This window comes from Exophiala oligosperma (genome assembly GCF_000835515.1).
Source record: "Exophiala oligosperma strain CBS 72588 unplaced genomic scaffold supercont1.4, whole genome shotgun sequence".
In the NCBI taxonomy this organism is placed as follows: Eukaryota; Fungi; Ascomycota; class Eurotiomycetes; order Chaetothyriales; family Herpotrichiellaceae; genus Exophiala; species Exophiala oligosperma.
Window position 1 is genome coordinate 2,922,415 of NW_015622821.1, and position 21,191 is coordinate 2,943,605.

At 50.9% G+C, this 21,191-nt stretch overlaps 6 protein-coding genes across 9 annotated transcripts; 2 read left to right on the forward strand and 4 right to left on the reverse strand.

Moving 5' to 3' along the window:
• Positions 1-2,681: 2,681 nt before the first annotated feature.
• On the reverse strand, positions 2,682-5,989 carry PV06_05132. 2 transcript variants are annotated; one of them, XM_016406103.1, is made up of 4 exons: positions 5,835-5,989; positions 5,648-5,754; positions 3,340-5,533; positions 2,682-3,286 (listed from the first exon to the last, which is right to left on the reverse strand). In XM_016406103.1, the coding sequence occupies exons 3-4, from the start codon at positions 5,526-5,528 to the stop codon at positions 3,136-3,138; spliced, it is 2,340 nt and encodes a 779-aa protein (XP_016264309.1). In that variant the 5' UTR covers positions 5,529-5,533; positions 5,648-5,754; positions 5,835-5,989; the 3' UTR covers positions 2,682-3,135. The 2 variants fall into 2 exon arrangements, with proteins under 2 accessions (XP_016264309.1, XP_016264308.1); XM_016406102.1 differs by having other exon boundaries at positions 3,340-5,551.
• Positions 5,990-6,309: 320 nt separating this feature from the next.
• Positions 6,310-7,651, reverse strand: PV06_05133. 3 transcript variants are annotated; one of them, XM_016406104.1, is made up of 6 exons: positions 7,287-7,651; positions 7,131-7,220; positions 7,056-7,069; positions 6,677-6,970; positions 6,484-6,619; positions 6,310-6,429 (listed from the first exon to the last, which is right to left on the reverse strand). In XM_016406104.1, the coding sequence occupies exons 1-6, from the start codon at positions 7,494-7,496 to the stop codon at positions 6,415-6,417; spliced, it is 759 nt and encodes a 252-aa protein (XP_016264310.1). In that variant the 5' UTR covers positions 7,497-7,651; the 3' UTR covers positions 6,310-6,414. The 3 variants fall into 3 exon arrangements, with proteins under 3 accessions (XP_016264310.1, XP_016264312.1, XP_016264311.1); XM_016406106.1 differs by lacking the exon at positions 7,287-7,651 and having other exon boundaries at positions 7,131-7,243; XM_016406105.1 differs by lacking the exons at positions 6,310-6,429; positions 6,484-6,619 and having other exon boundaries at positions 6,632-6,970.
• A 237-nt stretch (positions 7,652-7,888) lies between these two features.
• Positions 7,889-11,059, reverse strand: PV06_05134 (transketolase). The gene is made up of 7 exons (XM_016406107.1): positions 10,546-11,059; positions 10,432-10,480; positions 10,277-10,370; positions 10,004-10,088; positions 9,659-9,953; positions 8,244-9,607; positions 7,889-8,190 (listed from the first exon to the last, which is right to left on the reverse strand). Exons 1-7 carry the CDS (start codon positions 10,597-10,599, stop codon positions 8,077-8,079), a joined length of 2,055 nt encoding a protein of 684 aa, XP_016264313.1. The 5' UTR covers positions 10,600-11,059; the 3' UTR covers positions 7,889-8,076.
• Positions 11,060-11,108: 49 nt separating this feature from the next.
• PV06_05135 (uncharacterized protein) lies at positions 11,109-12,799 on the reverse strand. The gene is made up of 2 exons (XM_016406108.1): positions 12,613-12,799; positions 11,109-12,560 (listed from the first exon to the last, which is right to left on the reverse strand). The coding sequence occupies exons 1-2, from the start codon at positions 12,682-12,684 to the stop codon at positions 11,628-11,630; spliced, it is 1,005 nt and encodes a 334-aa protein (XP_016264314.1). The 5' UTR covers positions 12,685-12,799; the 3' UTR covers positions 11,109-11,627.
• A 662-nt stretch (positions 12,800-13,461) lies between these two features.
• On the forward strand, positions 13,462-16,257 carry PV06_05136 (uncharacterized protein). The gene has a single exon (XM_016406109.1). The coding sequence runs from the start codon at positions 13,828-13,830 to the stop codon at positions 16,078-16,080; it is 2,253 nt and encodes a 750-aa protein (XP_016264315.1). The 5' UTR covers positions 13,462-13,827; the 3' UTR covers positions 16,081-16,257.
• Positions 16,258-16,353: 96 nt separating this feature from the next.
• On the forward strand, positions 16,354-19,656 carry PV06_05137 (uncharacterized protein). Its single transcript, XM_016406110.1, has 3 exons — positions 16,354-16,732; positions 16,785-18,850; positions 18,905-19,656. The coding sequence occupies exons 1-3, from the start codon at positions 16,537-16,539 to the stop codon at positions 18,950-18,952; spliced, it is 2,310 nt and encodes a 769-aa protein (XP_016264316.1). The 5' UTR covers positions 16,354-16,536; the 3' UTR covers positions 18,953-19,656.
• Positions 19,657-21,191: the final 1,535 nt, after the last annotated feature.

The following is a 21,191-nucleotide window of genomic DNA, read 5'->3' on the forward strand; positions in this document are numbered from 1 at the left end:
TGGACGACGTTAAGGAGCGACAACGCCCACGATGCCAACGCGTGGAAATCACGAGCCTATGACCTCCTGATCTAATCTAATCTGGGGAGGGCAAACGCACGTGACACTTCGTGTTTATGGCAAACTCTCTCGACATTCTCTCTGTCTACTTGACTCACTTCTGAAAAGAAAGACTAATAACAACAAGCAACATTGATGACACCGCATCCTCTTTTGCTGATGACACGTCAACAGAAACAACGCCAGCCCATTCATTTGCGCGAAGGCTTGTACGAATCGACCTCTCTCTTGTTGTGGTATGGTCCTGCCCTCTCTCTGCTCCGGTGCCTATCGTATGGCGGGGTCTCGGCTCGTCGCCAGTACTTGTCCTCCTCCTCACTGCGTGAGCGGCGGTGGCTGTGGTGACGATGATGTTGATGATGAGAGTGGTGATAGTGATCACGCTCACGCTCACGCTCACGACCTCCTTCCCATACGGCATGATCCTTGTGTCTGCGACTGCGAGATCTCTCTCTTTCTCCATGACCATGTCCATGTCGGTGTGATCTGTGCCTATCTCTTCCTGTCTCCCACTCGCCGCCGTACGAGGGGTATCTTCCACCACCAGCAGCGCCACACTCGCTGTCCGGGCTTTTTTGGAAGTGATGATAATGCTGACCCGCCGCGATCTCACTCATCTCTCTATTATCGAGGTTGACAACTTCCCTACGAGGGTCGAAACGACGACGACGGTATGACGGTGCATATTCTGCTGGGGCTGCCGGTGGTGGTGGCAGCGCCTCAAATGTGTCGAATCCGTAAGGTCCGGTAGGCACCATTTCAATGTCCGCCTCGGGTCCACGCGGCGCAGGTTGAAGCTGATCCACAATGTCAAACTTGCGCTTCCGACCACCGGTCAACGACACGACCGTCGCTTTTGCCATGTTGAAAGTGGACTGCAGTTCCGCCATTGCGTCCGGATCGACGCCCTTGTCCGCGAGGTATTGGAGTGCGTTCTCGGCCGTGTCACGGAGGAATTTGGCCGCGTCGGTAAGTTCTTGACCTTCTCTGTTCGGCACAGCATAGAAATCCGCCTTGGCTTGCTCATACACCTGCCAGAGACGCGTGACTTGTGCATCGACCACTTGCATATGAGGTTGTCTTTCGTCGAGCATCGCTGGTTGTTCTGGCTCGGGAGCAGGGCTTCGCTGGTAGGACGTCGCGCGATCGGGTGCATCTGTACCGACACCCCAAAAAGGTAAGCCCATGTTACGTTGCCAACCAAAAAGAAAGACCCAGGTGAGACGACGAAACGCAGACGGGGGACGAGAGAGGTGAGTAAGCGACCAACCGTTTGAACAGCAAGGCATTGTGCTGGGGACGTACCTCTGATCACGGCGCTTCGAAGCTCGATGGCCCGACCGAGAGCGTTGGTGACATCTGCAGCAGGCTCGTGTGCGGCCCCGATACTGATTCCGAGGTACTCTTCGCAGAAGACGACGATGGCCGCGGGTTCGTCCAAATCACGGCCGCTGCGGGTGAGGTTGAGAAGGGCCTTGTCGTAGATGGTGATTCGGTTGTGTTTGAGGACGGGCGAGCGAGTCTTGATCAGGTTGACCTGTCTCTCCAACAGCTCGAGGAAGTCTTGCTTGTGGTACTCCAAAAAGTAATGGACGCTGCGGTTGACGGCGTGGGTCTGACGTGCCTTGTCGATGACGTCGAGCACCTCGTCGTCCCAGGCGTCGGTGTCAAAGTTATCTTCATTTCCTTCGCGGCTCAGACGATGCGTATCGGGGAAGAAGAGAGCGTCATCCAAGAGAGTGTCGCCCGACATGGTGTCACTGCCGGCCGCGCTGACAAAGCCGATGGATGGTAAGCAAGAGAGAACAACAAAAGGTGTTTTACTCACAAGTCGCGAGGTAGGTGTGTGTGTGTGTGTGTGTGTGTGTGTGTGTGTGTGTGTGTGTGTGTGTGTGATGGAGAGACAGGTAAAGTGAGGGACGGTTTGAGGCCCTTGTTTTGCAGAATGATCTCCAACGCGTCGCGAAATATATCGCCAGACCCTGTCCTACGAGCCAACAAGCGCGAGCAAGGCACCGACTGCCTTTTCATTGTTTACGCTGAGCAACACCAAAAGGGGGGGAAAGCCGGTGAATGTCGTGAATATCAGACGAACGGGCGGTCAGGAACACCCGATATTGCTCGTGTGTCGCGATGGCAATCGGGGAGGGCTACGTCTGCTGTATCTTTGGTGAATGTGAACAAAAGGCATTCACTGACCTTCAGCCCCCCAAACAAGGAGGCTCTGGTCCCAACCCTTGAAAATGCTTCTTGGCCCTCGCAAACATTGGACGAGACAGCTACACAGCTACACAGCGAAGAAGGACTGTGAGTTGGGGAAGGAATTCAAAAGAATATCGTTTGTGTGCTCTTCTCCCCGGACGAGATGCAAAGCTTGTATCAAACTACACAAAGCTCCATTCAATTACACCTCTGAACAACCTCTTTTTGGCTACATGCAAAGCGGTGCTGTTTGCTGTTGACAATACCATATCACACCCACACACGTATTGTAGGTGTATATGGTGACAGGACAAGCATGGAACAAAGTCACATTGACATATCCGTGGATGGCAGAAAGACTCCAACAAGTAAATCCTTTGTAGAGCGAGGCAGGAATCCAAACAGAGCGCAAATTGGAATTGAATTGACATTTTTGCATTAAGGGGATCTATCTGGTGCGGTTATTGCAAGATGCAAACCTATCTCGAGTTTCATAGCTGAAGCCTCGGACGACAAGGCAGCTAGCTAGCTACATCCCTGCGGGAACTGGCAGTTTGCTTGCTTTGATATCAAAGCTCGGAGCCATATCGCCAGTCTATCATACACACAATAAAGAAAATAACTTGATCGTCACCCAGCCACCGCAGAATAATGAATGAGCTTGGAGCTCTCAAGAGAAGGACGCCGTTCGCCTGCCAACACCGGCTCAGTCCAGCCTAGCCTTGTGTGAATCGAATCCCACTTGCATAGTACTTTGAGTCGATAAGAAAACTTTTGAGTAGTGGCATACTTGCCTAACATGAATACAATTGATCATGCAATCTGAGAGAATGCTTTGTTGAGACAAGTGAGATTCGACGGGAAACGGACAACCTAGGCGGTGGTCTCTGCACCCTCGGCCTTGGATCCATCCTCCTCTTTTGTGCCATTGGGGCCAGCTTCGCCGCCACGGGTCTTCATGTAGTCGTCGTAAACACTGAGAGCCTCGTCGACCTTTGATTGCAGAGCGGCTTCGTCATCGACCCTGTCAAATTTGTTAGTCCAATATGCTTTATTCGAAACCTCGGCGTAACTTACAAAGCAAGAAGTTCAGAGTTGTCCATCTCAAGAAGCATACCAGTGATCTTGCCGGCAAGCTCTGGTTGCATCTGTTGAATCTTTGGGTAAATAGCTTCACCAAGCATCTGCTTCTGCTGGCTTGGCGGCAAAGATGCAAGGTTGCTGAGAGTGCTTGGGGCACCGATTTCCTCGCGGTTGGGCATCATCTGTCCACGGCCCTGTGGAGGCAAACGGTTGGCACCTTGGCCACCAGGCACGTTTTGCATGCCACCTCGACCACCACCTTGGGAGAAATTTGGTCCACCACGGACACCGCCCATACCTTGCATGTTAGGAGGCATTCCCTGCATGCCCTGCATCTGGCCACGACCTCCAGCACCTCGGCCCCCCATTTGAGCTTGCATCTGGGCGAGAGCCTGAGGGTTGTTGTACATGCCGTTTACAAGGGCAGGGTTCTGGATGAATGGCATCTGGCCAGGCATACCGAAGTTGGGCGGGAGTTGTTGACCTTGAGGCATACCACGACCTTGTTGGGGAAATCCTCCTGGGAACTGCCCACGGCCGCCCTGCATGCCAGGAATAACCATACCAGGTTGACCAGTGAATGGCATTCCTCTCTGGGCACCTGGTGGCAAGAATTGCTGGCCAGGACCGTAGAAGACGGACGGCTGGATGTAGCCTTGCGGCATGCCGGCGGCAGCGGCCTGTTGCTGCTGGCGAAGGGTGTTGCGTGCCTGGATACTAGCCTCAAGCTGACTCTTGCGAACATCCTTGCGCTGAGCGAGAGCAACATACAATGGCTTGCCGTTAACCATTTTCTGATTCATTTCCGATACGGCCTTGGAAGCTTCATCTGGGTTGCTAAAGCAAACGAAACCGAAGCCTTTGCTCTTGCCGAACTTGGAGCCAGACTTCTTTGACTCCTTGCCATCTTCGTTGTCTTCGTCCTTAGACTCTTCGGTCTTCTCATCCTCTTCGGGCTTAGGCTCTTCCTTGACTTCGGCAGCTTCGGCAGCTTCGGCAGTCTCTTCCTTCTTGTTCTCCTTGTCTTTGTCGGCGGAGGGCGAAGAGCTACGGTCAGAGGTATCGCGCATGACCTTGGCAGAGGTAATAGTACCGAAGCTGCTGAACAGGTCGCGAAGCTTGTCGTCATCGACGTCGTCGGTCAAATTCTTGACGTAGAGGTTTACACCCTGGTACTTGGAAGCCTTCTCCATACGGGCGGCCTCGTATTGCTTACGGAGCTCTTCCTCACGTTCATGCTTCTTCTGTGCACGGCCGACGTAGAGGTTCTTGCCATGGAAATCCTTGTCGTTGAGCTCGTCGACGGCCTTGGAAGCTGCCTCGTGGGTGACAAAGTTGACGAAGCCGAAGCCACGGCTCTTGCCGGTCTCGTCACGAGTGATAGTCGCGGAGACGACGTCGCCGTAACGCTCGAAGAGCTTGGTGAACTCCTCATCGGTGACGGATTCTTCGATGTTCTTGATGTAAACATTGGTGAAGTTGGCCTTCATCTCTTCGAATTTGCTCTGACGGTCTCTCTTGGCAATGTGATGACCGACAAAGACCTTCTTATCGTTCAACAACATGCCGTTGACGGACTTGATGGCGGAGTTGGCGGCCTCGGCAGTCTCATAATGAACAAAACCGTACCCCTTAGAGTTGCCCATCTCGTCTTGAGCAACCTTACAGCTAAGGATGTTGCCGAATTGGGTAAAGGTATCATGGAGCGCTTTGTTGTCAATTGCCGCGTCCAAGTTCTTGATGAAGACGTTGCCTTGACCGGTGCGGCGGAGAGCAGGATCGCGTTGAGACCACATGATACGGCAAGGACGGCCCTTGATGCTCGTGTAGTTCAGATCTTCCAAGGCACGTTCTCCATCAGCAGTGTTATTGTAGTTGACATAAGCGTAGCCCAGGGAGCGGCGGGTGACGGCATCGCGACAGACTCGGATGGAGGCAACCTGACCGATGGAGGAGAACAGTTCGAAGAGCATGGCTTCGGTGACAGATGGGTCCAACTCGCCGACATAGAGAGAGGCAGAGTGTTGCGCCGCATTGGGATTGGCCGAGTAAGGAGTCTGATCGTCATTGCCACCCTCAGAAGGCTCAACGTTGGTGTTGATCGCAGGTGTGCCATTCTGGGCCTCGGAGGCTCCATTCTGGCCAGCGGCCGGAGTGCTGTTGGTAACTTCAGCGGCAGACATGATTGCTGTGATGTTGTCAGTCTCTGGATCTACCGTCAGAGAAAGTTGCGCTTTTTGGAGGGCGTGCCTTCTTTGTTCGGCCATTGTGCGCAACTGCCCCGGACAATGGAAGTGCTCACCTGTTTGTGGATTTTTTGTATGAGTTATCGAGATGGATAGTTTTGATAGGGAACGTGGATGGTAAGGTAGAGGTAATGGTAATTGGTATGGAGATAAACGTCGGACACTGTTCGTTCAGTCAGATCGATGTCTTTTTTCGGGGGCTCTTCACACTGAGATGAAAAAGGGTGCCCAGGCAAAACTTACGAGGACGACTGGTGGTTTTTCAAGGGTTATTTTCACGTTTTTTTGGGGCACGAGTAGTTTTCGAGAGGGAAGGGGCAGGACGGCAAGCGACTGCAAGGGAAAGCAGGCAGACGATGCTCAGAAATGTCGAAGGTGAGGATTGTAGGATGTGGTGGTGGTGAAAGAGGGTAAAAAGGCTGTGCCAAAAAAGTGTCATGCAATCAAAAGAATTTCGAATCCGGCGCTATACCATTCAAGGTAAGCGCGACTGTCTTACAGCAGCCATGGCAGCTGCGGCCACTTTGAGCGCGGCCAAACAACACGCGTCTCTACAGTTTGCTCAACGATACGAGTATTCACAATCATCAGCCTTGTTACACTTTTATCTCTTCTAACACTGACCACATGTTCTGACCCCATTTTGAATGATACCAAGTACGCTTGTCACATGAACCACAAATGCGAATGTTGGGCGCTCGACGAGTACTCGTATTTCCTACAGTCAATCTTTGCCGACGGTGGCAAGGTCTGTCAAGTCGGCACTCATATAGCTGCAAATATCTTCTTTAGATTTCCAAGAGACTCGGCCAACCAAGAACCTTCACCAGGGATACTCCTGATCAATTTGTCAGCCACGGGCATATTCCACACTCACATATCGGATACATACTCTTCCATCCCAACACCAGAATGTCCCGGTGTGAGTCTTGTCCTTCTCGCCAATGACTTTCAACATCTTTGAAACACTCTCATCTGCATTTATAATGCCTTCTACGTCCCATTCGACCTCGATGTTCGCCATGTCGCTGCCAGAGCTCAGTACCATCGTTCTGCCAAGTCATGATGATGAAAGATCAACTTACGTCTTTACTTCTCCCGGGTGAAATGCCAGGACACAGACTTCCTCCCACTTACCTCCCTTCCTCTTCAGCTCTGCGGCCATGTGTCTCAGCATCTGGTTCAGCGCCGCCTTGCTGGCTGCGTATGCACCAAACCCGTCCTCATGTTCTCGAAATTCTGTCGTAGATCCCGAGTCCGAGGAGATGAAGATCACCTTGGAAGGCGGAGCCTCGTCGCTAATCTTCAGCAACCTTTGAGCCGCAATAATGGGACCTATCGTGTTCGTATGAAGATGCAATGCAAAGTCGCTGAATGATCTATCGAGGGAGTTAAATCACCTTCGTCATGGATCGACCTTTCTCCCGAATCATTGTAAGAGAGAGCAGGTGTCTTGACACTTACATTTCCGTTGCCCTCTTTCGATCGTGCCACATCAGTATTGTGAAGAGATCATGGTGAGGGCTTCGTAGAGCTTACGTTAGGATACTTCAAGACTCCCGCGTTCAAGACGATGTTGTCGATCTTCATTCCTTTCGATACCAGCGCCGACATGCGTGTGGCAAACGCCTACACCAAAATGATCAGTTGTGCTATCCTCGAGCTTGCATCCATGTTTTCTCATCAAGGACTGACATCAATACTGCTTTCGTCCGTGACATCACACTGCTCGATCACACACGCCCCGGGTCTCTGTTGTTTGGCAGATAGCTGCCAAATCCCACTGGCCGTCTCCGGGTTCCGGACCGCAGCGATCACCTGATTGCCCTCGTCCAGCAACTGACGCACAAATTCGAGACCGATTCCACGGCTGGCTCCCACAACGAGCCAAGTAGATGGTGGCATTGGGTGCGAGATTGGGCTGCCGATTGGAATGAATCCTGATGCCGTCCGGTGGTGGTTGGCACACAATGTTCCGAGTACAATTCTACTCTAAGATCAAGGCCGTGCAGGTTACCGACTTGCCGGGAATGTATCGTTACAAGAAGGTTTGAGAGGTCATGGCAAGGATCTCAAAAAGACGATTGTGACCAGACCTTCTCAACCTATATAGCTTTCAGGGGCCTCAATGGTCATGTCCGCACAATACGAGAGGGACTGGACAGATTAAGGAAGGTCGAAGCGAGCTTCGCATCTCAGTCTCCGGCTCTAATATGTACACTGCAGGCAGTATACTTTCAATCAGAGCTTTGGTGAGAGAAAAACGCAGCGTTCTATGCACAAACGAGAATACATCATTAGTAAGGCGGATCTTGCAATCGTTGTACGTTCCTCATGTCATTTTTCGATTTAATCTCTATATGTGGTAAATCTCGTACAATGCATCTCCAAATGCATGCCCTCCTATTCTGCCAGTCTACTCGAGTTTATCGATCGCATAGACTCCCGACACGACTAGTTACGACTTGCCATGAAACCATGTCCTCTAAATGAGTTGTTGGAAAGCACGGTTGATTGGCGATCTAGGCTTCAAGCCCTTGTAGAAATCAACCGTCGCGGAGGCACGCTTGGCAATTCCTTCTGGGGTGAAGTCGAATTTCTGGCTCAAGGTTAGCAAATGCGTCCTCTCGGGAAAGGAGTAGGAAGACATACCTTATACACCTCCTTGTAGGGTCCGGATGCACCGAAACGGTTAAGACCAAATTGCTCGTGTGAGTATTTCTCCCAACCAAGAGTAGACATGACCTCAACGGACATGGTAGGGATACCGTCTGGGAGAACCTTGAGTTGGTACTCCTTTGGCTGTGCGTCAAAGACCTCGGTACAAGGCATGGAGACGACACGGCAAGTGAGTTTGTACTGATCCTTGAGCACCTTGATGGCTTCAATGCAGATGGACACTTCAGAGCCAGTGGAGACAAGGGTGACGTCAGCGTTCTCTGCTTCAACAGCGACGTAACCACCCTTGATGCCGTTCTCTATCGTCGAGTTCTCAAGCTGAGGTAGGTTCTGTCGTGTCAATGCAAGGATAGATGGGGTGCCTGTGGAGGTGAGAGCCATGTAGTAGGCGGCCGAAGTCTCGTTGCCGTCGGCTGGTCGCCACACCATCATGTTGGGAAGAGCTCGGAAGTGAACAAGAGTCTCAATAGGCTGGTGGGTAGGGCCATCTTCACCAAGACCGATGGAGTCGTGAGTGGCAACGTAGATGACACGTTGGTGTGACAGAGAAGACAGGCGAACAGCACCAGCTGCGTACGAGACGAAGTTCAAGAATGTACCTCCGGCAGGGATCAAAGTGCCGTAGGCAGAGATACCGTTCATAATCGCTGCCATACCGTGCTCTCGTACACCATATCGAAGATATCTGCCAGTCCAGTCACCGATGCCGAGAGATGGAGGCTGGAAATCAACAGCATTCTTCCATCGGGTATTGTTGCTGCCAGTCAAATCGGCTGAACCAGAGAGAAGCTCGGGAACAGCACTGTGAATATGCTCCAAGACGGTCTCTGAGGTCTTACGGGTAGCAGTAGCGGCATCCGTAGGCTTCCAGACTGGCAGGCTCTTGACCCATCCTTCTGGGAGCTTCTTGGACAGACGCCGGCTGAAGTCATCTGCCAAATCCTTGTGTTCACCAGCATACTTCTTAAACAAGTCATTCCAGGCTTGTTCAGCAGCCGCTCCTTCGGCAGCGTGCTTGTGGTACATGTCGTAGACCTCTTGGGGGACGACGAATGATTCTTCTGGATTGAATCCAAACTTGGTCTTGACCTGTTTGGCATCATCGGCCTTGAGCGGGTTGCCGTGAACGCCACCAGTGCCTTGGAGCTTCGAACCGAAGCCAATGGTGGTTGTCAGCTTGATCATAGATGGCTTGTCCTTGACTTCCTTTGCTTTCTTGATGGCGGCTTCAATGCCTGCAAGGTCGTGATCGGCATCAGGAACGTGCAGCACATGCCAGCCGTAGGCCTCGAATCGCTTGTCAACGTCCTCAGTGAAGGCGCACTTGGTGTCACCATCTATGTTTGTCAATCTCTTTCCCCATACCTCGGACCACGGCTAGAACTTACCGATGGAAATGTGGTTATCGTCGTAAAGGCAGATCAAGTTTCCGAGTTGGAGATGACCGGCCGCTGAGGCGGCTTCGCTGGCAACACCTTCCATGGCACAGCCATCGCCAAAAAAGCAGAAGGTGTGGTTGTTGATCAGTTCGTATCCGGGCTTGTTGAACACGGCAGCGGTGTGGGCTTGGGCAATAGCTAAACCCACAGCGTTGGAGAAGCCCTGACCAAGAGGACCGGTGGTCACCTCGATTCCGGGGGTATCGTGGGCCTCGGGATGGCCGGGAGTGATACTGTCGACTTGCTAGAAAATGGTCAGACTTATCAAAATGCCAGAAGATGCCAGATGCCTACGCGGAAGTTCTTGAGGTCGTCCATTGACACACCGTAGCCAAACAGGTGGAGGAGGGCATATTGCAGCATGCAACCGTGTCCGTTCCTGTATTACACATCAGTTTTGTGCCTTGAGTAGACTGTACAGTAATCTATCAAAACTCAGGATCCACCGGATGGTGACTATCCAGCACGAAAGCCTGGCAGTCGACCAGCAACAGGCCCAAGAAGATCCCACCGAACCCTCCTTCTTATAGATGTACAATAGCAATAGACACATAGGGGTGAACTCACGAGAGAACGAAACGATCGCGGTTGATATAGTTAGGATTCTTCGGGTTGAAGGTCATGAACTTGTTGAACAGGACATGGGCGGCAGGGGCCAGGCCTACGAACAAATGCGTCAGTACTGTATGCTTCCCATGTGTTACCAACGGATGACGACTTACCCATGGGCGCACCCGGGTGGCCGCTGTTTGCCTTGAGGGTGGCATCGACCTGAAGAATGTCGGTCAGTTTTGGGGGGACATCATTTGGTTGAGACGGCGGGGTAGAAAGCATACCGCAAGCAGCCGGATGGTGTTGATGGCCTTCCAATCGAGGTCTGAATATCCCATTTTCGCAGATTTGATAGACGACAAAGGATGAAAACAGGATGACAGAGTGAGGGTGAGGTGTTTGGGAGGAACTGAAAGGCTGTTTTTTTAAATTTTTACAAGTCGAGTCCGGCGAGCCTGAGAAAGCTGTTGAACCACCGGGATTGCTCAATTGAGGCTAATTCTGCCGCGCAAAGACTGCAATCGGATGGCGGGGCAGTCGAAGCAGACACTGCGCAATAATATGGAGCGCTGAAGTCACGGGCGACAAAATTGGCCCGACAATGCCGCCTCCGCAGGTGGGATGGGTTTGCTGATGCCACCAATGATTCCGCCTCGAGATCGGTTTCGGTGCCTTGTGGCACCGTTGCTGGGCACTTGGTGTCTCAACAAATGGTTTCAGGTAGACGAGCAGAGAACGTCGAGGGAGCGTTAGAGTCACAATACTCGTGTACTGTACTGGTACTGGTACAAGCCAAGTCAGATAAATTCATGTTCAGGGTAGATCAATGCTATTTGAATATATATACCTTGACGATAGTCCTCTGAACCCCTACACATCAACCTGCATGTGCATCGCTTACGGAAGCAATTCTGTAGGCGTGATGCTGACTACAAGTTGGCAAACCCAGTCAGGAGAGCACCTCCTGCTTTCCGGTTTAAGCTGCGTCTTGAAGGATGCCAATAGTCTCATAACTTTATGATACAGTATCTGCTGCGATGAGAGATCCATCAAGCTGATTATTACTGTCTCCGTAGATGACTACCTCCACTTTTGCAGAAACCAGCTTCTCCGTTTCGGATATTCAGAGGTTGCTCAACAGCAGTTGTATATGCTTGAACGCCTCTCGATAACCAATTGCCAAAGAAGGGTGTTGGAGAAAAGTTGAGCCACTGCAACAAGACCAACGTGGCCTTTTGATGTCTCCTGGTCACTTTCTTGCATCAAACCAATTCCGCATCGTATTGCACGACTTTTGAAAATCCCAAGATCCCGCCCGAGAGCCTTGTGCGCCTCGCTATGCATCAAACAATAGGCATTGCATCATTTAATATGATCCGTAGCCCCCGTATGAACCTGCACCATAAGGAGTTGTCCCTCCCGGAACGCCATAAGCGCCGTAGACTCCGTTTGCCGGTGCAGGTTCGTAGCCATCAGGGCTTTGAATGCCATTCATGCCGTTGGCCTCGTCATCCGCACCTCCCAATACCTTCAGTGTCTCCGCGAGCTTCTTCTGGAGTACTTCGATTCCTTCTGTGACTATGTCATCCGGTTCAAGCGTTCCGATGCCCTCGACATCAAGGAAGAATGCGCTTGGGACCGCGTCAGGATCAAAAGAAGCATCAGCAGCTGTGTCATCGCCTTCCCATGTGGCATTCCGTTCATCCACCGGCCATTCTTCCTTTGCATCGGTCTCATACCAGTAATCCACATGCCGTAGCTTATTGTTTGGGTCGTACTCGAACCCCATGGCAGATGTCGGTGCCCATTTTGCGTGCTCTTTGGCAATGCCCTTCTTGGCTATGCATTTCAGGTCGATCTCTTGACCTTGTCTCAGTTTGGCGATCAGCGGACCAGTGCCATTGGCGTCTCGAATGACAGGTGAGCCAACCCCGGCCTGAACAAGAGGAGGTGCCACACCCGTTGGACCAAAGATGACGGTGAGATCGCGGGCGTACACCATCATCGTGCCTGGTCGTGTACACTTGACGTGTAATCTGAGCTCAACAGAACAATATTCGCAATGATCGTCGCAATCGCAGTCTCGGGTGTATTTCATTGAGGAAACCCCTTTGCTGTACAAGGGAATCAACCCAAGTCTGTGTGCGAGGTACTCATCTGGCAAGACTGAGGAGTTTGTAGTAATGTCAACAAGATCGATGGCGATGGTGGGAATTTCGGCGAGCATAGCGCGGCGTAAGGAATTAGCTAGTGATAAGGAACATGACTGGAGAACAAAGTCGCATCGATCTTGCTCGACCTGACCTTGTTAGATCGACATAAAACGAGGGAACAAAGGATGAATGACTGACTTCTCTCACAGTGACCTTGGGCCCCGAAGTCTCGATCCCATCCATATCTTGGGCGTACCCATTATAAGCCATCTTTACCGGCAGTCCGCTCGCAAGCAGAACAATACCTCATTCAACAAAAGGCGAAAACAGCCAAAGATGAGGGCCCGGTAGTGTGAAGTGGCAGTAAGAGGAAAGGGAGATTGTAGAGGGCGCGACAGTGATTCTTTTGCCTGCGCCAGAGAACTGGTTTGGTACAGCCTTGCCGATGCGCTTGGCATTCATGTCACATGCGAGGCTGAATTTCTGTCATCGAGTTTGCCATGCGCAGTTGCACATGGGAGATAAACAGTCACAGTTTTGTTCCGTAAACATGATTGCCGTGTACTGCATCGTGCTGAGGTAGAACTGAATTATGAACACAAACATTACTTGCACGATTCTGATGGCGGAGTCAATTGTCTTGAATCGACATCACTGTTCTCTGACGGCCAAGTGTACTATTGTGGAGGCTGTCGAGTACGGCTACATAGCTTGTTACCTACGGAATCAGAATAATCGACAAATAACGAAGCCGACAAAAGTTGCGTAGAGACTAAGAGGCATTCTGTACTCGTACTATCTAGCCAGTCTATGCTCTGAAGTGCAAGTCGATCGGTCTCGGGTACCTGACAGTCATACTTCGACTCCGTAAACGTGCCTGAAAATCCGTGCCCTGGGGACCGTAGTTTTGGGGCTAAGGAAACGAGGCCTGGCTGGCTGCGTCACCAGCGTCGACGCCCCAGTCGCTGGCGTTGTTTTGCGAATGCGGAGTTGAGAACGCTCCTACTGAAATCTGCATGCATGCTTCTTTTCCTGTTCATGCCTACACTCGTTGAGATATTCTCTACCCTCAAACACCTCGCATTCTGCGTGGTTATGGCTCTCCTTTCCCCGGTCTAGGCTCACAAGGAACTCTCATGTCCTACCTGATGCCTCTGCTTTCAGTGGAGAAACTGCCATTTCAACTCTGAATACTTGCACTCACGGCCTAGTTGTGTTCCTCACGCTTCCTCAGACCCCCACACCACCCTCAACAATCGAGTGATCATACCTGGATCAATTCTCGCGAAGGCCAAACAAATAGCATGGTCCCTGGCCGGAAAAAAGAGTCAGCGAAGCATCAGAATCCGTTCGATGTGACACCATTCTAGCAAGATCTACTTCGGAGGCTGTGCTTAAGGTCGACTGAAGCGCATGGCCTTACAAAGACAATGGCACAACTACATCTTTGTTGGCCTATATTTTCTCTTCTCGGCGTCGTTCTCGCAATATCCTCCACCTATAAATGAATCTCAGGCTAGCATTCCTTCTCCAATCAATCCGGACATCACTATTAGATTCAAAAGTCCATCTGTTGGCACATGCACGACCGTCTTTGCCACCCAAAGACAGTTTACTGGGTACATCAGTCTGCCGCCAAACGTACTGGACCCCAGCCAGGGAAATTACAGCATTAATACCTTTTTCTGGTTCATCGAAGCAAGACAGGTACCAGAAGCAGCACCATTGACTATCTACATCAATGGCGGCCCAGGCTCGAGCAGTATGGTTGGTCTTTTCCAGGAAGTGGGCCCTTGTCAAGTTGTTGAGATTGCGGAGGAAAAGTTGGGTACCATCGCCCGTGATTGGGGCTGGGATCGAGGCAGTAACATTCTCTTCATCGATCAACCTGTACAAGTTGGCTTCTCTTATGATACGTTAACGAACCTATCCCTGAACCTGCTGGATGAGGTGTTTGTCGACCATCCCGCGCCAGTGCCCCTGACGCAACCAGAATATACATTCCTCAATGGCACATTTGCCTCGGGCGATCCGTCTTCCACAGCAAACACTTCACAGATTGCCGCTCAGTCACTATGGCATTTCCTTCAGACATTCCTGCCCTCATTCCCGGAGTACAATACAGCTATGGGTTCGGATAAGAATAAATCCAGCGCAGAAATCCATCTATTTACCGAGTCATTTGGTGGCAGATATGGACCTGCTTTCGGAGATTTTCTTCAAGCGCAGAACGCTCGTAGGTTGACGGACGCCAACTTCGCAAATAGCACGATTGACATCAGCCTTGTTTCTTTGGGCATTATCAATGGTTGGATCGACTTACTCGTCCAGACACCGTTTCACCCCAAGTATGCTTATGAGAATACATACGGCATTGAAGCCATAAGCCAACTAGAAGAACTCAACGCTCTGAGTGCTTACAACGGTGCCGACGGATGCCAGCAGCGGACTTTAACATGCAGGGCTCAGCAAGCGGCGCTTGATCCTTCCAACCAAGGGAATGTTGCTTCGGTGAACGACGCGTGTTCAGAAGCACAATTGTACTGCGAGACCTATGTCGTGGGCGCATATACCGTCTCAAACAGATCGATTTACGATATCTCACAGGATAGGTTGGACCCATTTCCAGACTCGTTCTACCTTGAGTATCTCAATCAGCTCTCCTTGCAACAGGCTATCAATGTCCCCGTCAACTATACTCAAGACTCGCTGGCCGTATTCTCGGCATTCGCTTCAACAGGAGATTATGCGCGCAATGGCATCGTGCAGGATCTGGTGAACCTTCTTGACTCTGGGGTCAGAATTGCTTTGATATATGGTGACAGAGACTACATTTGCAACTGGTTAGGTGGTGAGGCTGCCTCTTTTGCCATTGCCGGCGCTGCTGGATCATCGTACCTGCCCTGGTTCGCAGCTGGCTATGCCCCTATTGTGACAAATGGCTCTTATGTCGGCGGTGTAGTCCGACAGTATGGGAACCTGAGCTTCAGCCGCATCTATGATGCTGGACACTTGGTGCCAGCGTATCAACCCGAAACGGCATTTACTGTCTTTTCAAGAATTATTAACGGCGATGATATCAGTATGGGTAACCCAGCTGATCTGTCCACATATCAGTCGACGGGGGACAGTAATGCGACTTTCCAGAATTCACCACCACCTATGGCTGCTCCGACATGCTTCAGGCGCGCTGTCAATGAAACCTGCAACACTGATCAGAAAAATATGCTGGCCAACAAGGCAGGTGTGCTCATCAATGGCGTTCTCTACGATCAAGAATCAGACTGGCAATCGCCACCTCCGGATGTGACCAGTGTTGCTGGAGTTCCCGGAACTGCGCCCATCAGCATCATCACAGCTGTGCCCTCTTCTAGTTCTTCCTCCAGGCCCATAGCGTCGAAGGCATCTATGTCGGATCATATTGATTCTAAGACTACAAAAGGGAAAACGACGACTACTCTACCGACCGGAGTGTATACAGCCACAAATGTCCCACCTACGTCCACCGCGGCCAGAAGCAGTGCTAGCTCTACCAGCGCTGCATCGACACAAAGGCGGAAGGATGCTTCTACTCCATTCTCACTCCTAAGGACTAATTCTCTTGGAGCAGTTGCTCTAGTGTATATTTCGGTTCTTGGAGTCTTGAGTGATGGAATCTTAGGTTAATGCGTTGTACTCTGCAAATACTGCTTACCGCTAGCTTCGTGAGTCGAGTGGATTAGCTGGTCCAAGGAGCACTCATGTAGGATCGGTATGCGACGGTGGGATCTAGATACAATCCAACTGCAGGACATCCTCGAAAAATGTTACAATAATAAGCCTTCTCGAGTCAACAATGTGACTTATAAGTGCCATGTAGCAGGCCCGAGCGATGCTTCTCAGTATTCGACGAGGCTGCGCTAAGTACAGATTATCCGTACTTTCTCCGCAGCCGTGAATGATCCAGTCCTGCGAAATAAAATAAACCTGTGCAGTTTGACACAAATGCGACATAACCTCACTTGGTACCAACAGAATCCCATCAATCGATCACTCGTACCACTCGTGTCTACCAACAGTGTCAATCAAGACTTCGAGAGGTAGAGAAGCGCACGGGCGCATCTCTAGAATGCAGCTGGCATCATGACAATAACATCTATATCCCGAATCACGACTGAACGTCGCCTGCCCACGCCTCCTGAGAATGGCCAGTCAGATTCGCAACCAAGAATTTACGCTGCCCCCGACTTTCCTTTCAGAGGCTGGCAACCTCCCCAGCCAGATGGCTACCGCCAAAGCGCCGCAAATCCATCCGAGAACGCGATAGTGATCGACAATGGTAAGGCTGTCTCACCTCTTTCTGAAGTGTGGCAGATACTAAGCAACCGTAGGGGCAAGCACCATCAAGGCCGGTTTCTCTTTTGACAAAAACCCTCGATTTCTCATCCCACCTCTCGTTGCGAAGTACAAAGACAGGAAGTTCAACAAATATTGCATGTTTGTTGGCCATGATGCCTACGCCGACGCGACGACTAGAGGACAGATCAGAACCGCCTTCGAGCAGAACACCAGTATCCCAACCAACTGGGACATAATGGAGAACATATATGATTACATCTTTCTGAAGTTGGGCGTGAACAATGAAGGAAGTGTGGATAGGCCCCTGGTCTTGACAGAACCGGTTGGCAACCTGGGCCACAGCAGAAGGATGATGAATGAGATGCTATTTGAGTGCTATGGCGTTCCGAGCGTGACATACGGCATCGACAGTTTGTTTTCTTTCCGCCAAAACAAAGGGACCTCGGGACTGGTCGTGTCCTCGTCACACACGTCAACCCATATCATCCCTGTCCTCGATCGAAACCCACAGATGCAGTCCTGCGCACGGTTGAATTGGGGAGGGTCACAGGCGCAGGAGTTCCTTTTCAAGCTGATCCGTCTGAAGTATCCCAACTTCACCGGAAAAATGACTACTGAGCAGATGGAATCCTACATCAAACAATATTGCTATCTGTCAAATGATTACTCTTCCGAGCTCTCCACATACCTCGACTGGAGTGGACTGGAAGAAGAGCGAGACATTATTATACAGTATCCTTTCACCGAGCAGGTTGTGGTGGAGAAATCGGCCGAAGAATTGGCGAGAATCGCCGAGCGGAAGAAAGAGTCTGGCCGACGACTACAGGAACAAGCTGCTAAGATGAGGCTCGAAAAGCTCATCAGGAAGGAGCAACAATTGGAGTACTACCAGCAATTGCACGAGTCTTTCGTCAATGCACCTACCAAGAAGGAACAAAGAAGAATTCTAGATGACGAAGAACTCAAAGATGAAGCAGCCTTGGAAAGAATCATCAGAGATCTTGATAAATCCATCAAGAAATCGAGAAATAAAGACTTGGGCGGGGCGGAAGAAGAGGAAACACTCGAAGAACAACTGAACAAATTTCCTCTTCTGGATGTGCCGGATGATCAATTAGATGAAGATGGTATCAAAGAAAAGAGACATCAAAGGCTAATGAAGTCCGGTGTCGAGGCAAGGATCAGAGCCAAAGCGGAAAAAGAACGAGAACGGGCTAGGATCGCGGAAGAGGAGAGGCAAGATATTGAGATGCGTGAAAATAAATTCGATCAATGGCTCGCAGGCCGTCGCGAACAGCGCGAGTCCCTCTTGGCTAGGATCAAAGAGCAGGCACGGCTCAAAGCAGATTCGGGTAATCGAAAAGGTATTGCTTCCCAGATGCGCATGAAGACTCTGGCAAATCTTGCTGCGGATGGACCCAAGCGGAAACGTCGAGGCGGCGGAGAATACGACGATGACTTTGGGGCCAACGACGAGGACTGGGGTGTTTACCGTACAGTGGCTACTGAACCCGCCAGTGACGACGAAGAGCCCGAGGAAGATCCCCTGGCAGCCTTGAAAGCGGTGGAAAGCGAACTTTTGCAATTCGACCCCGACTTCCAGGAGAAGGATACTCTGGAGGCCCAGAATGACTGGACCAAGAGCGTCCTGCACGCTTTCCTTCGTGGAGCGAGGCCTGCAGACCCCGAGAGTCAACGAGAAGCCAATCAGATCCATCTCAATGTAGAAAGAATTCGAGTTCCTGAGGTGGTCTTTCAGCCAGGCATTGCCGGAGTTGATCAGGCAGGTCTGGTGGAGATTATCGAAGGCATTGTGACGGGGCGCTTTTCCGATCCAACACAGCAACAGGCACTTCTGAGAGACGTTTTCTTGACGGGTGGGAACACCATGTTCACCTCGTTCGAGGATCGACTGAAGCGCGAGCTCATTGCTAGCTTGCCCGATACCTTGACGATAGGCGTGCGAAAAGCCAAGGATCCTATTCTTGATGCCTGGAAAGGGGCAGCGGGTTGGTGGAGTACTGGGGATAAAGCAGAGAGAGAAGCGGCCACTGTCACACGGTCAGAATACGCAGAGAAAGGAAGCGAGTACATCAAGGTATTTTCCAGTTGCCAACTAACAATGTGTTAACGCATGACTGACTCTTCTTAGGAGCATGATCTGGGAAATTTTGTGTCACCAGCTTACAGCTTTGGTTAATCTCTACAACAACTTGGAAGGTTCGACAAATTTTGGCGAGACTTCACCTGTCCGAAAGACGGCGGCAACCATGGAGACAGACACACACACACCATTCCTCGAGCTCCGGGCTTTTTTTCTCCGTGAAGCTCTCCTTCAAAATCTGTCGGCCCCGTTGCCTTGACCTGAATGCATGCAATACATGAACTGTGCTAAGCTTCAGCGACGCAAGAGCGGGCAGGTCAAAATTGGCCATGCGGTACATTGGGTACACAGTTCTACCACCCGCATGTTGGTAGGGTCCCGATCCGTGTACTATCGATTCTCTCTGGCCTAATCCATGAGCTGCTGGGGATTTTAAAAAACGACGAGGTAGAGCCGGGTGTGGTATTTGGAATGTCTGCATTAGCTGCTGCTGCCGCCGCTTCATTAAAACAGACGATGCTTGTTTGCCTTTCGCAAAACAGAACTCAGTCTCTCTCCTCATCAAGAAGTCCTCGTGGTGGGCGATCAAATCCTTCGGCACACCATGCTGTTGGTCCGTCATTTACAGGCTCAGCGCAAAGAGAAAATGGTCGCACAAGGTGGCCTGAAGTGAAGGAGGGGACGAAGGGGATGAAGTGGTTGAGAGTTTCGTGTAACACATAGCTACGGCTTATGCAGTTCCGGGTACTTGCCTACAAGTAGGTAACCTTTACCGACTCAGATCTACAGTACAAGTTCACAAGAATGGCTTCGATCGGCTTGTGGTTTCTTCTCACCATGTCTTTTTTTCTGGCCATTTTACCAAAAAAACCCTTGCATCTACTCCGTACCAGTAGAGACTCAACAATGACGCCCCTGTCCCTTAAGGACCTAGGGAACTTTCATCGGGCCTCACGGACGAGAAGATGGCTCCGTGGCGCCGCCATACTTTAGGTAGGTATGTCAGCATCGCCGGAGACAACTGCAAAAGCAAGAAGCCGCGGTCCGAAGGGCAAACAGGAGGGCGGTAGGGAGGAGCCCTTTTCCCGCCGTCGCCATCAAAATCCGTCGACATCCGCGCTCAACAATACTCGTACCCATATTAAATGCTCTCTGGCTGAGGTACCGGAAACTACTTATTACCAGTGATTTACGACAAGGTTAAGCACTAATACGGGCTGACTCAGTCCTTGGGTAAGCGAAAGAGGTGCTCCACTACTACTCCGTACGTACGACGACGACGACGAAGACGACGACGATTCGTCTGTGCAATTATTAATAACTCTTCCCAACCCTTGCGAACAAAAAGTGGGCGTGCTGATGGAACCGAAGCTGCCAGAAAAAGAAAAAGAGCTTCGCAAGCATTGGGGTCGGCCCTGAGATCTCTTCCGCCCCTCTTCTTTTTCGCCGCCCCGACGTTTCGCATTGTACAATCTCACCGAGTCACCGGCTGACAAGGTGGCGACGGTCCCGAAAAGGTGTACACGGAGTACACAACAAGGCTCTCTCCGTGAAAATGCCGAAGCTTTATCTGATACTCGTACAGAGAAACACTTTGTTGTATGGTCATGTATATACATGACAAAGTCACGGATACAGTCTATCCCTACCTAATTATATGCTCCAGTACCCAATGAGTTAATGATACCGGCCTTGTTCGCGTTTTCATAGAAGCCTGTTTTACCCCCCTGCTTACCTACCTATACAATCATTAGACTCCGTCTTTGACCTTGACCCAACCAGGCTCCGAAAGAGGGAGACCTAAGAGGAGAGTTTTGCTCATACATCGTGAACAAGCCCACCCGACGAAACATCCCATCGTCGCCTATCGGGTCAAGGATTAGCCCATAGCAGTTTGTCATGGCGAGGCAAGTCATTGTACCGATACGGCTTGCTCATGGTTCCAACGCATCGGGATATACATCGCTGGTGAGGTTGTCGAAGCTTTCATCGCCGAGAAATTCGAAGGTAGTGTATGTCAGACATCTTGGGGACAAGAGTCTCTCTAGCAGTGTCCAAGCCCTGTCGGTGGTAGGCTCTGTTCCCCGTGCATAAGGTACCAACAATAGCAGTCTTAGCTTTTGCTATTTGACCATCGGGACATCGACAAGGTAGGATAACATATGTGCAATGATTGGTTTCATCTGAAGAAACAACAGGTATTCCGTATGTAACAACTTTCTTGGCGCACGTGATGCCTACATCGGAAGGAACTTTTGACAAGACAAAATTAAACCAATGTTCCCGCGAAAGACCAATCTGTCCCGTCGTTTTCGATATGAGGAGAGGCTCTCTG

Excerpts from the sequence above, each read along its gene's own strand:
- PV06_05132 (XM_016406103.1), bottom strand. The coding sequence starts at position 5,528 with ATGTCTGCCGCTGAAGTTACCAACAGCACTCCGGCCGCTGGCCAGAAT. Across the intron at positions 3,287-3,339 it reads AACTCTGAACTTCTTGCTTT|GGTCGATGACGAAGCCGCTC; the intron begins GTAAGTTACGCC and ends CAAATTTGACAG.
- PV06_05133 (XM_016406104.1), bottom strand. The coding sequence starts at position 7,496 with ATGCCACCATCTACTTGGCTCGTTGTGGGAGCCAGCCGTGGAATCGGT. Across the intron at positions 7,221-7,286 it reads CGGACGAAAGCAGTATTGAT|GCGTTTGCCACACGCATGTC; the intron begins GTCAGTCCTTGA and ends ATTTTGGTGTAG. Across the intron at positions 6,620-6,676 it reads CACCCGGGAGAAGTAAAGAC|CGACATGGCGAACATCGAGG; the intron begins GTAAGTTGATCT and ends GAGCTCTGGCAG.
- PV06_05134 (XM_016406107.1), bottom strand. The coding sequence starts at position 10,599 with ATGGGATATTCAGACCTCGATTGGAAGGCCATCAACACCATCCGGCTG. Across the intron at positions 10,371-10,431 it reads CCACCCGGGTGCGCCCATGG|GCCTGGCCCCTGCCGCCCAT; the intron begins GTAAGTCGTCAT and ends ATTTGTTCGTAG. Across the intron at positions 8,191-8,243 it reads CCTACAAGGAGGTGTATAAG|AAATTCGACTTCACCCCAGA; the intron begins GTATGTCTTCCT and ends ACCTTGAGCCAG.
- PV06_05135 (XM_016406108.1), bottom strand. The coding sequence starts at position 12,684 with ATGGCTTATAATGGGTACGCCCAAGATATGGATGGGATCGAGACTTCG. Across the intron at positions 12,561-12,612 it reads CCAAGGTCACTGTGAGAGAA|GTCGAGCAAGATCGATGCGA; the intron begins GTCAGTCATTCA and ends TAACAAGGTCAG.
- PV06_05136 (XM_016406109.1), top strand. The coding sequence starts at position 13,828 with ATGGCCTTACAAAGACAATGGCACAACTACATCTTTGTTGGCCTATAT.
- PV06_05137 (XM_016406110.1), top strand. The coding sequence starts at position 16,537 with ATGACAATAACATCTATATCCCGAATCACGACTGAACGTCGCCTGCCC. Across the intron at positions 16,733-16,784 it reads CGCGATAGTGATCGACAATG|GGGCAAGCACCATCAAGGCC; the intron begins GTAAGGCTGTCT and ends AAGCAACCGTAG. Across the intron at positions 18,851-18,904 it reads AAGGAAGCGAGTACATCAAG|GAGCATGATCTGGGAAATTT; the intron begins GTATTTTCCAGT and ends GACTCTTCTTAG.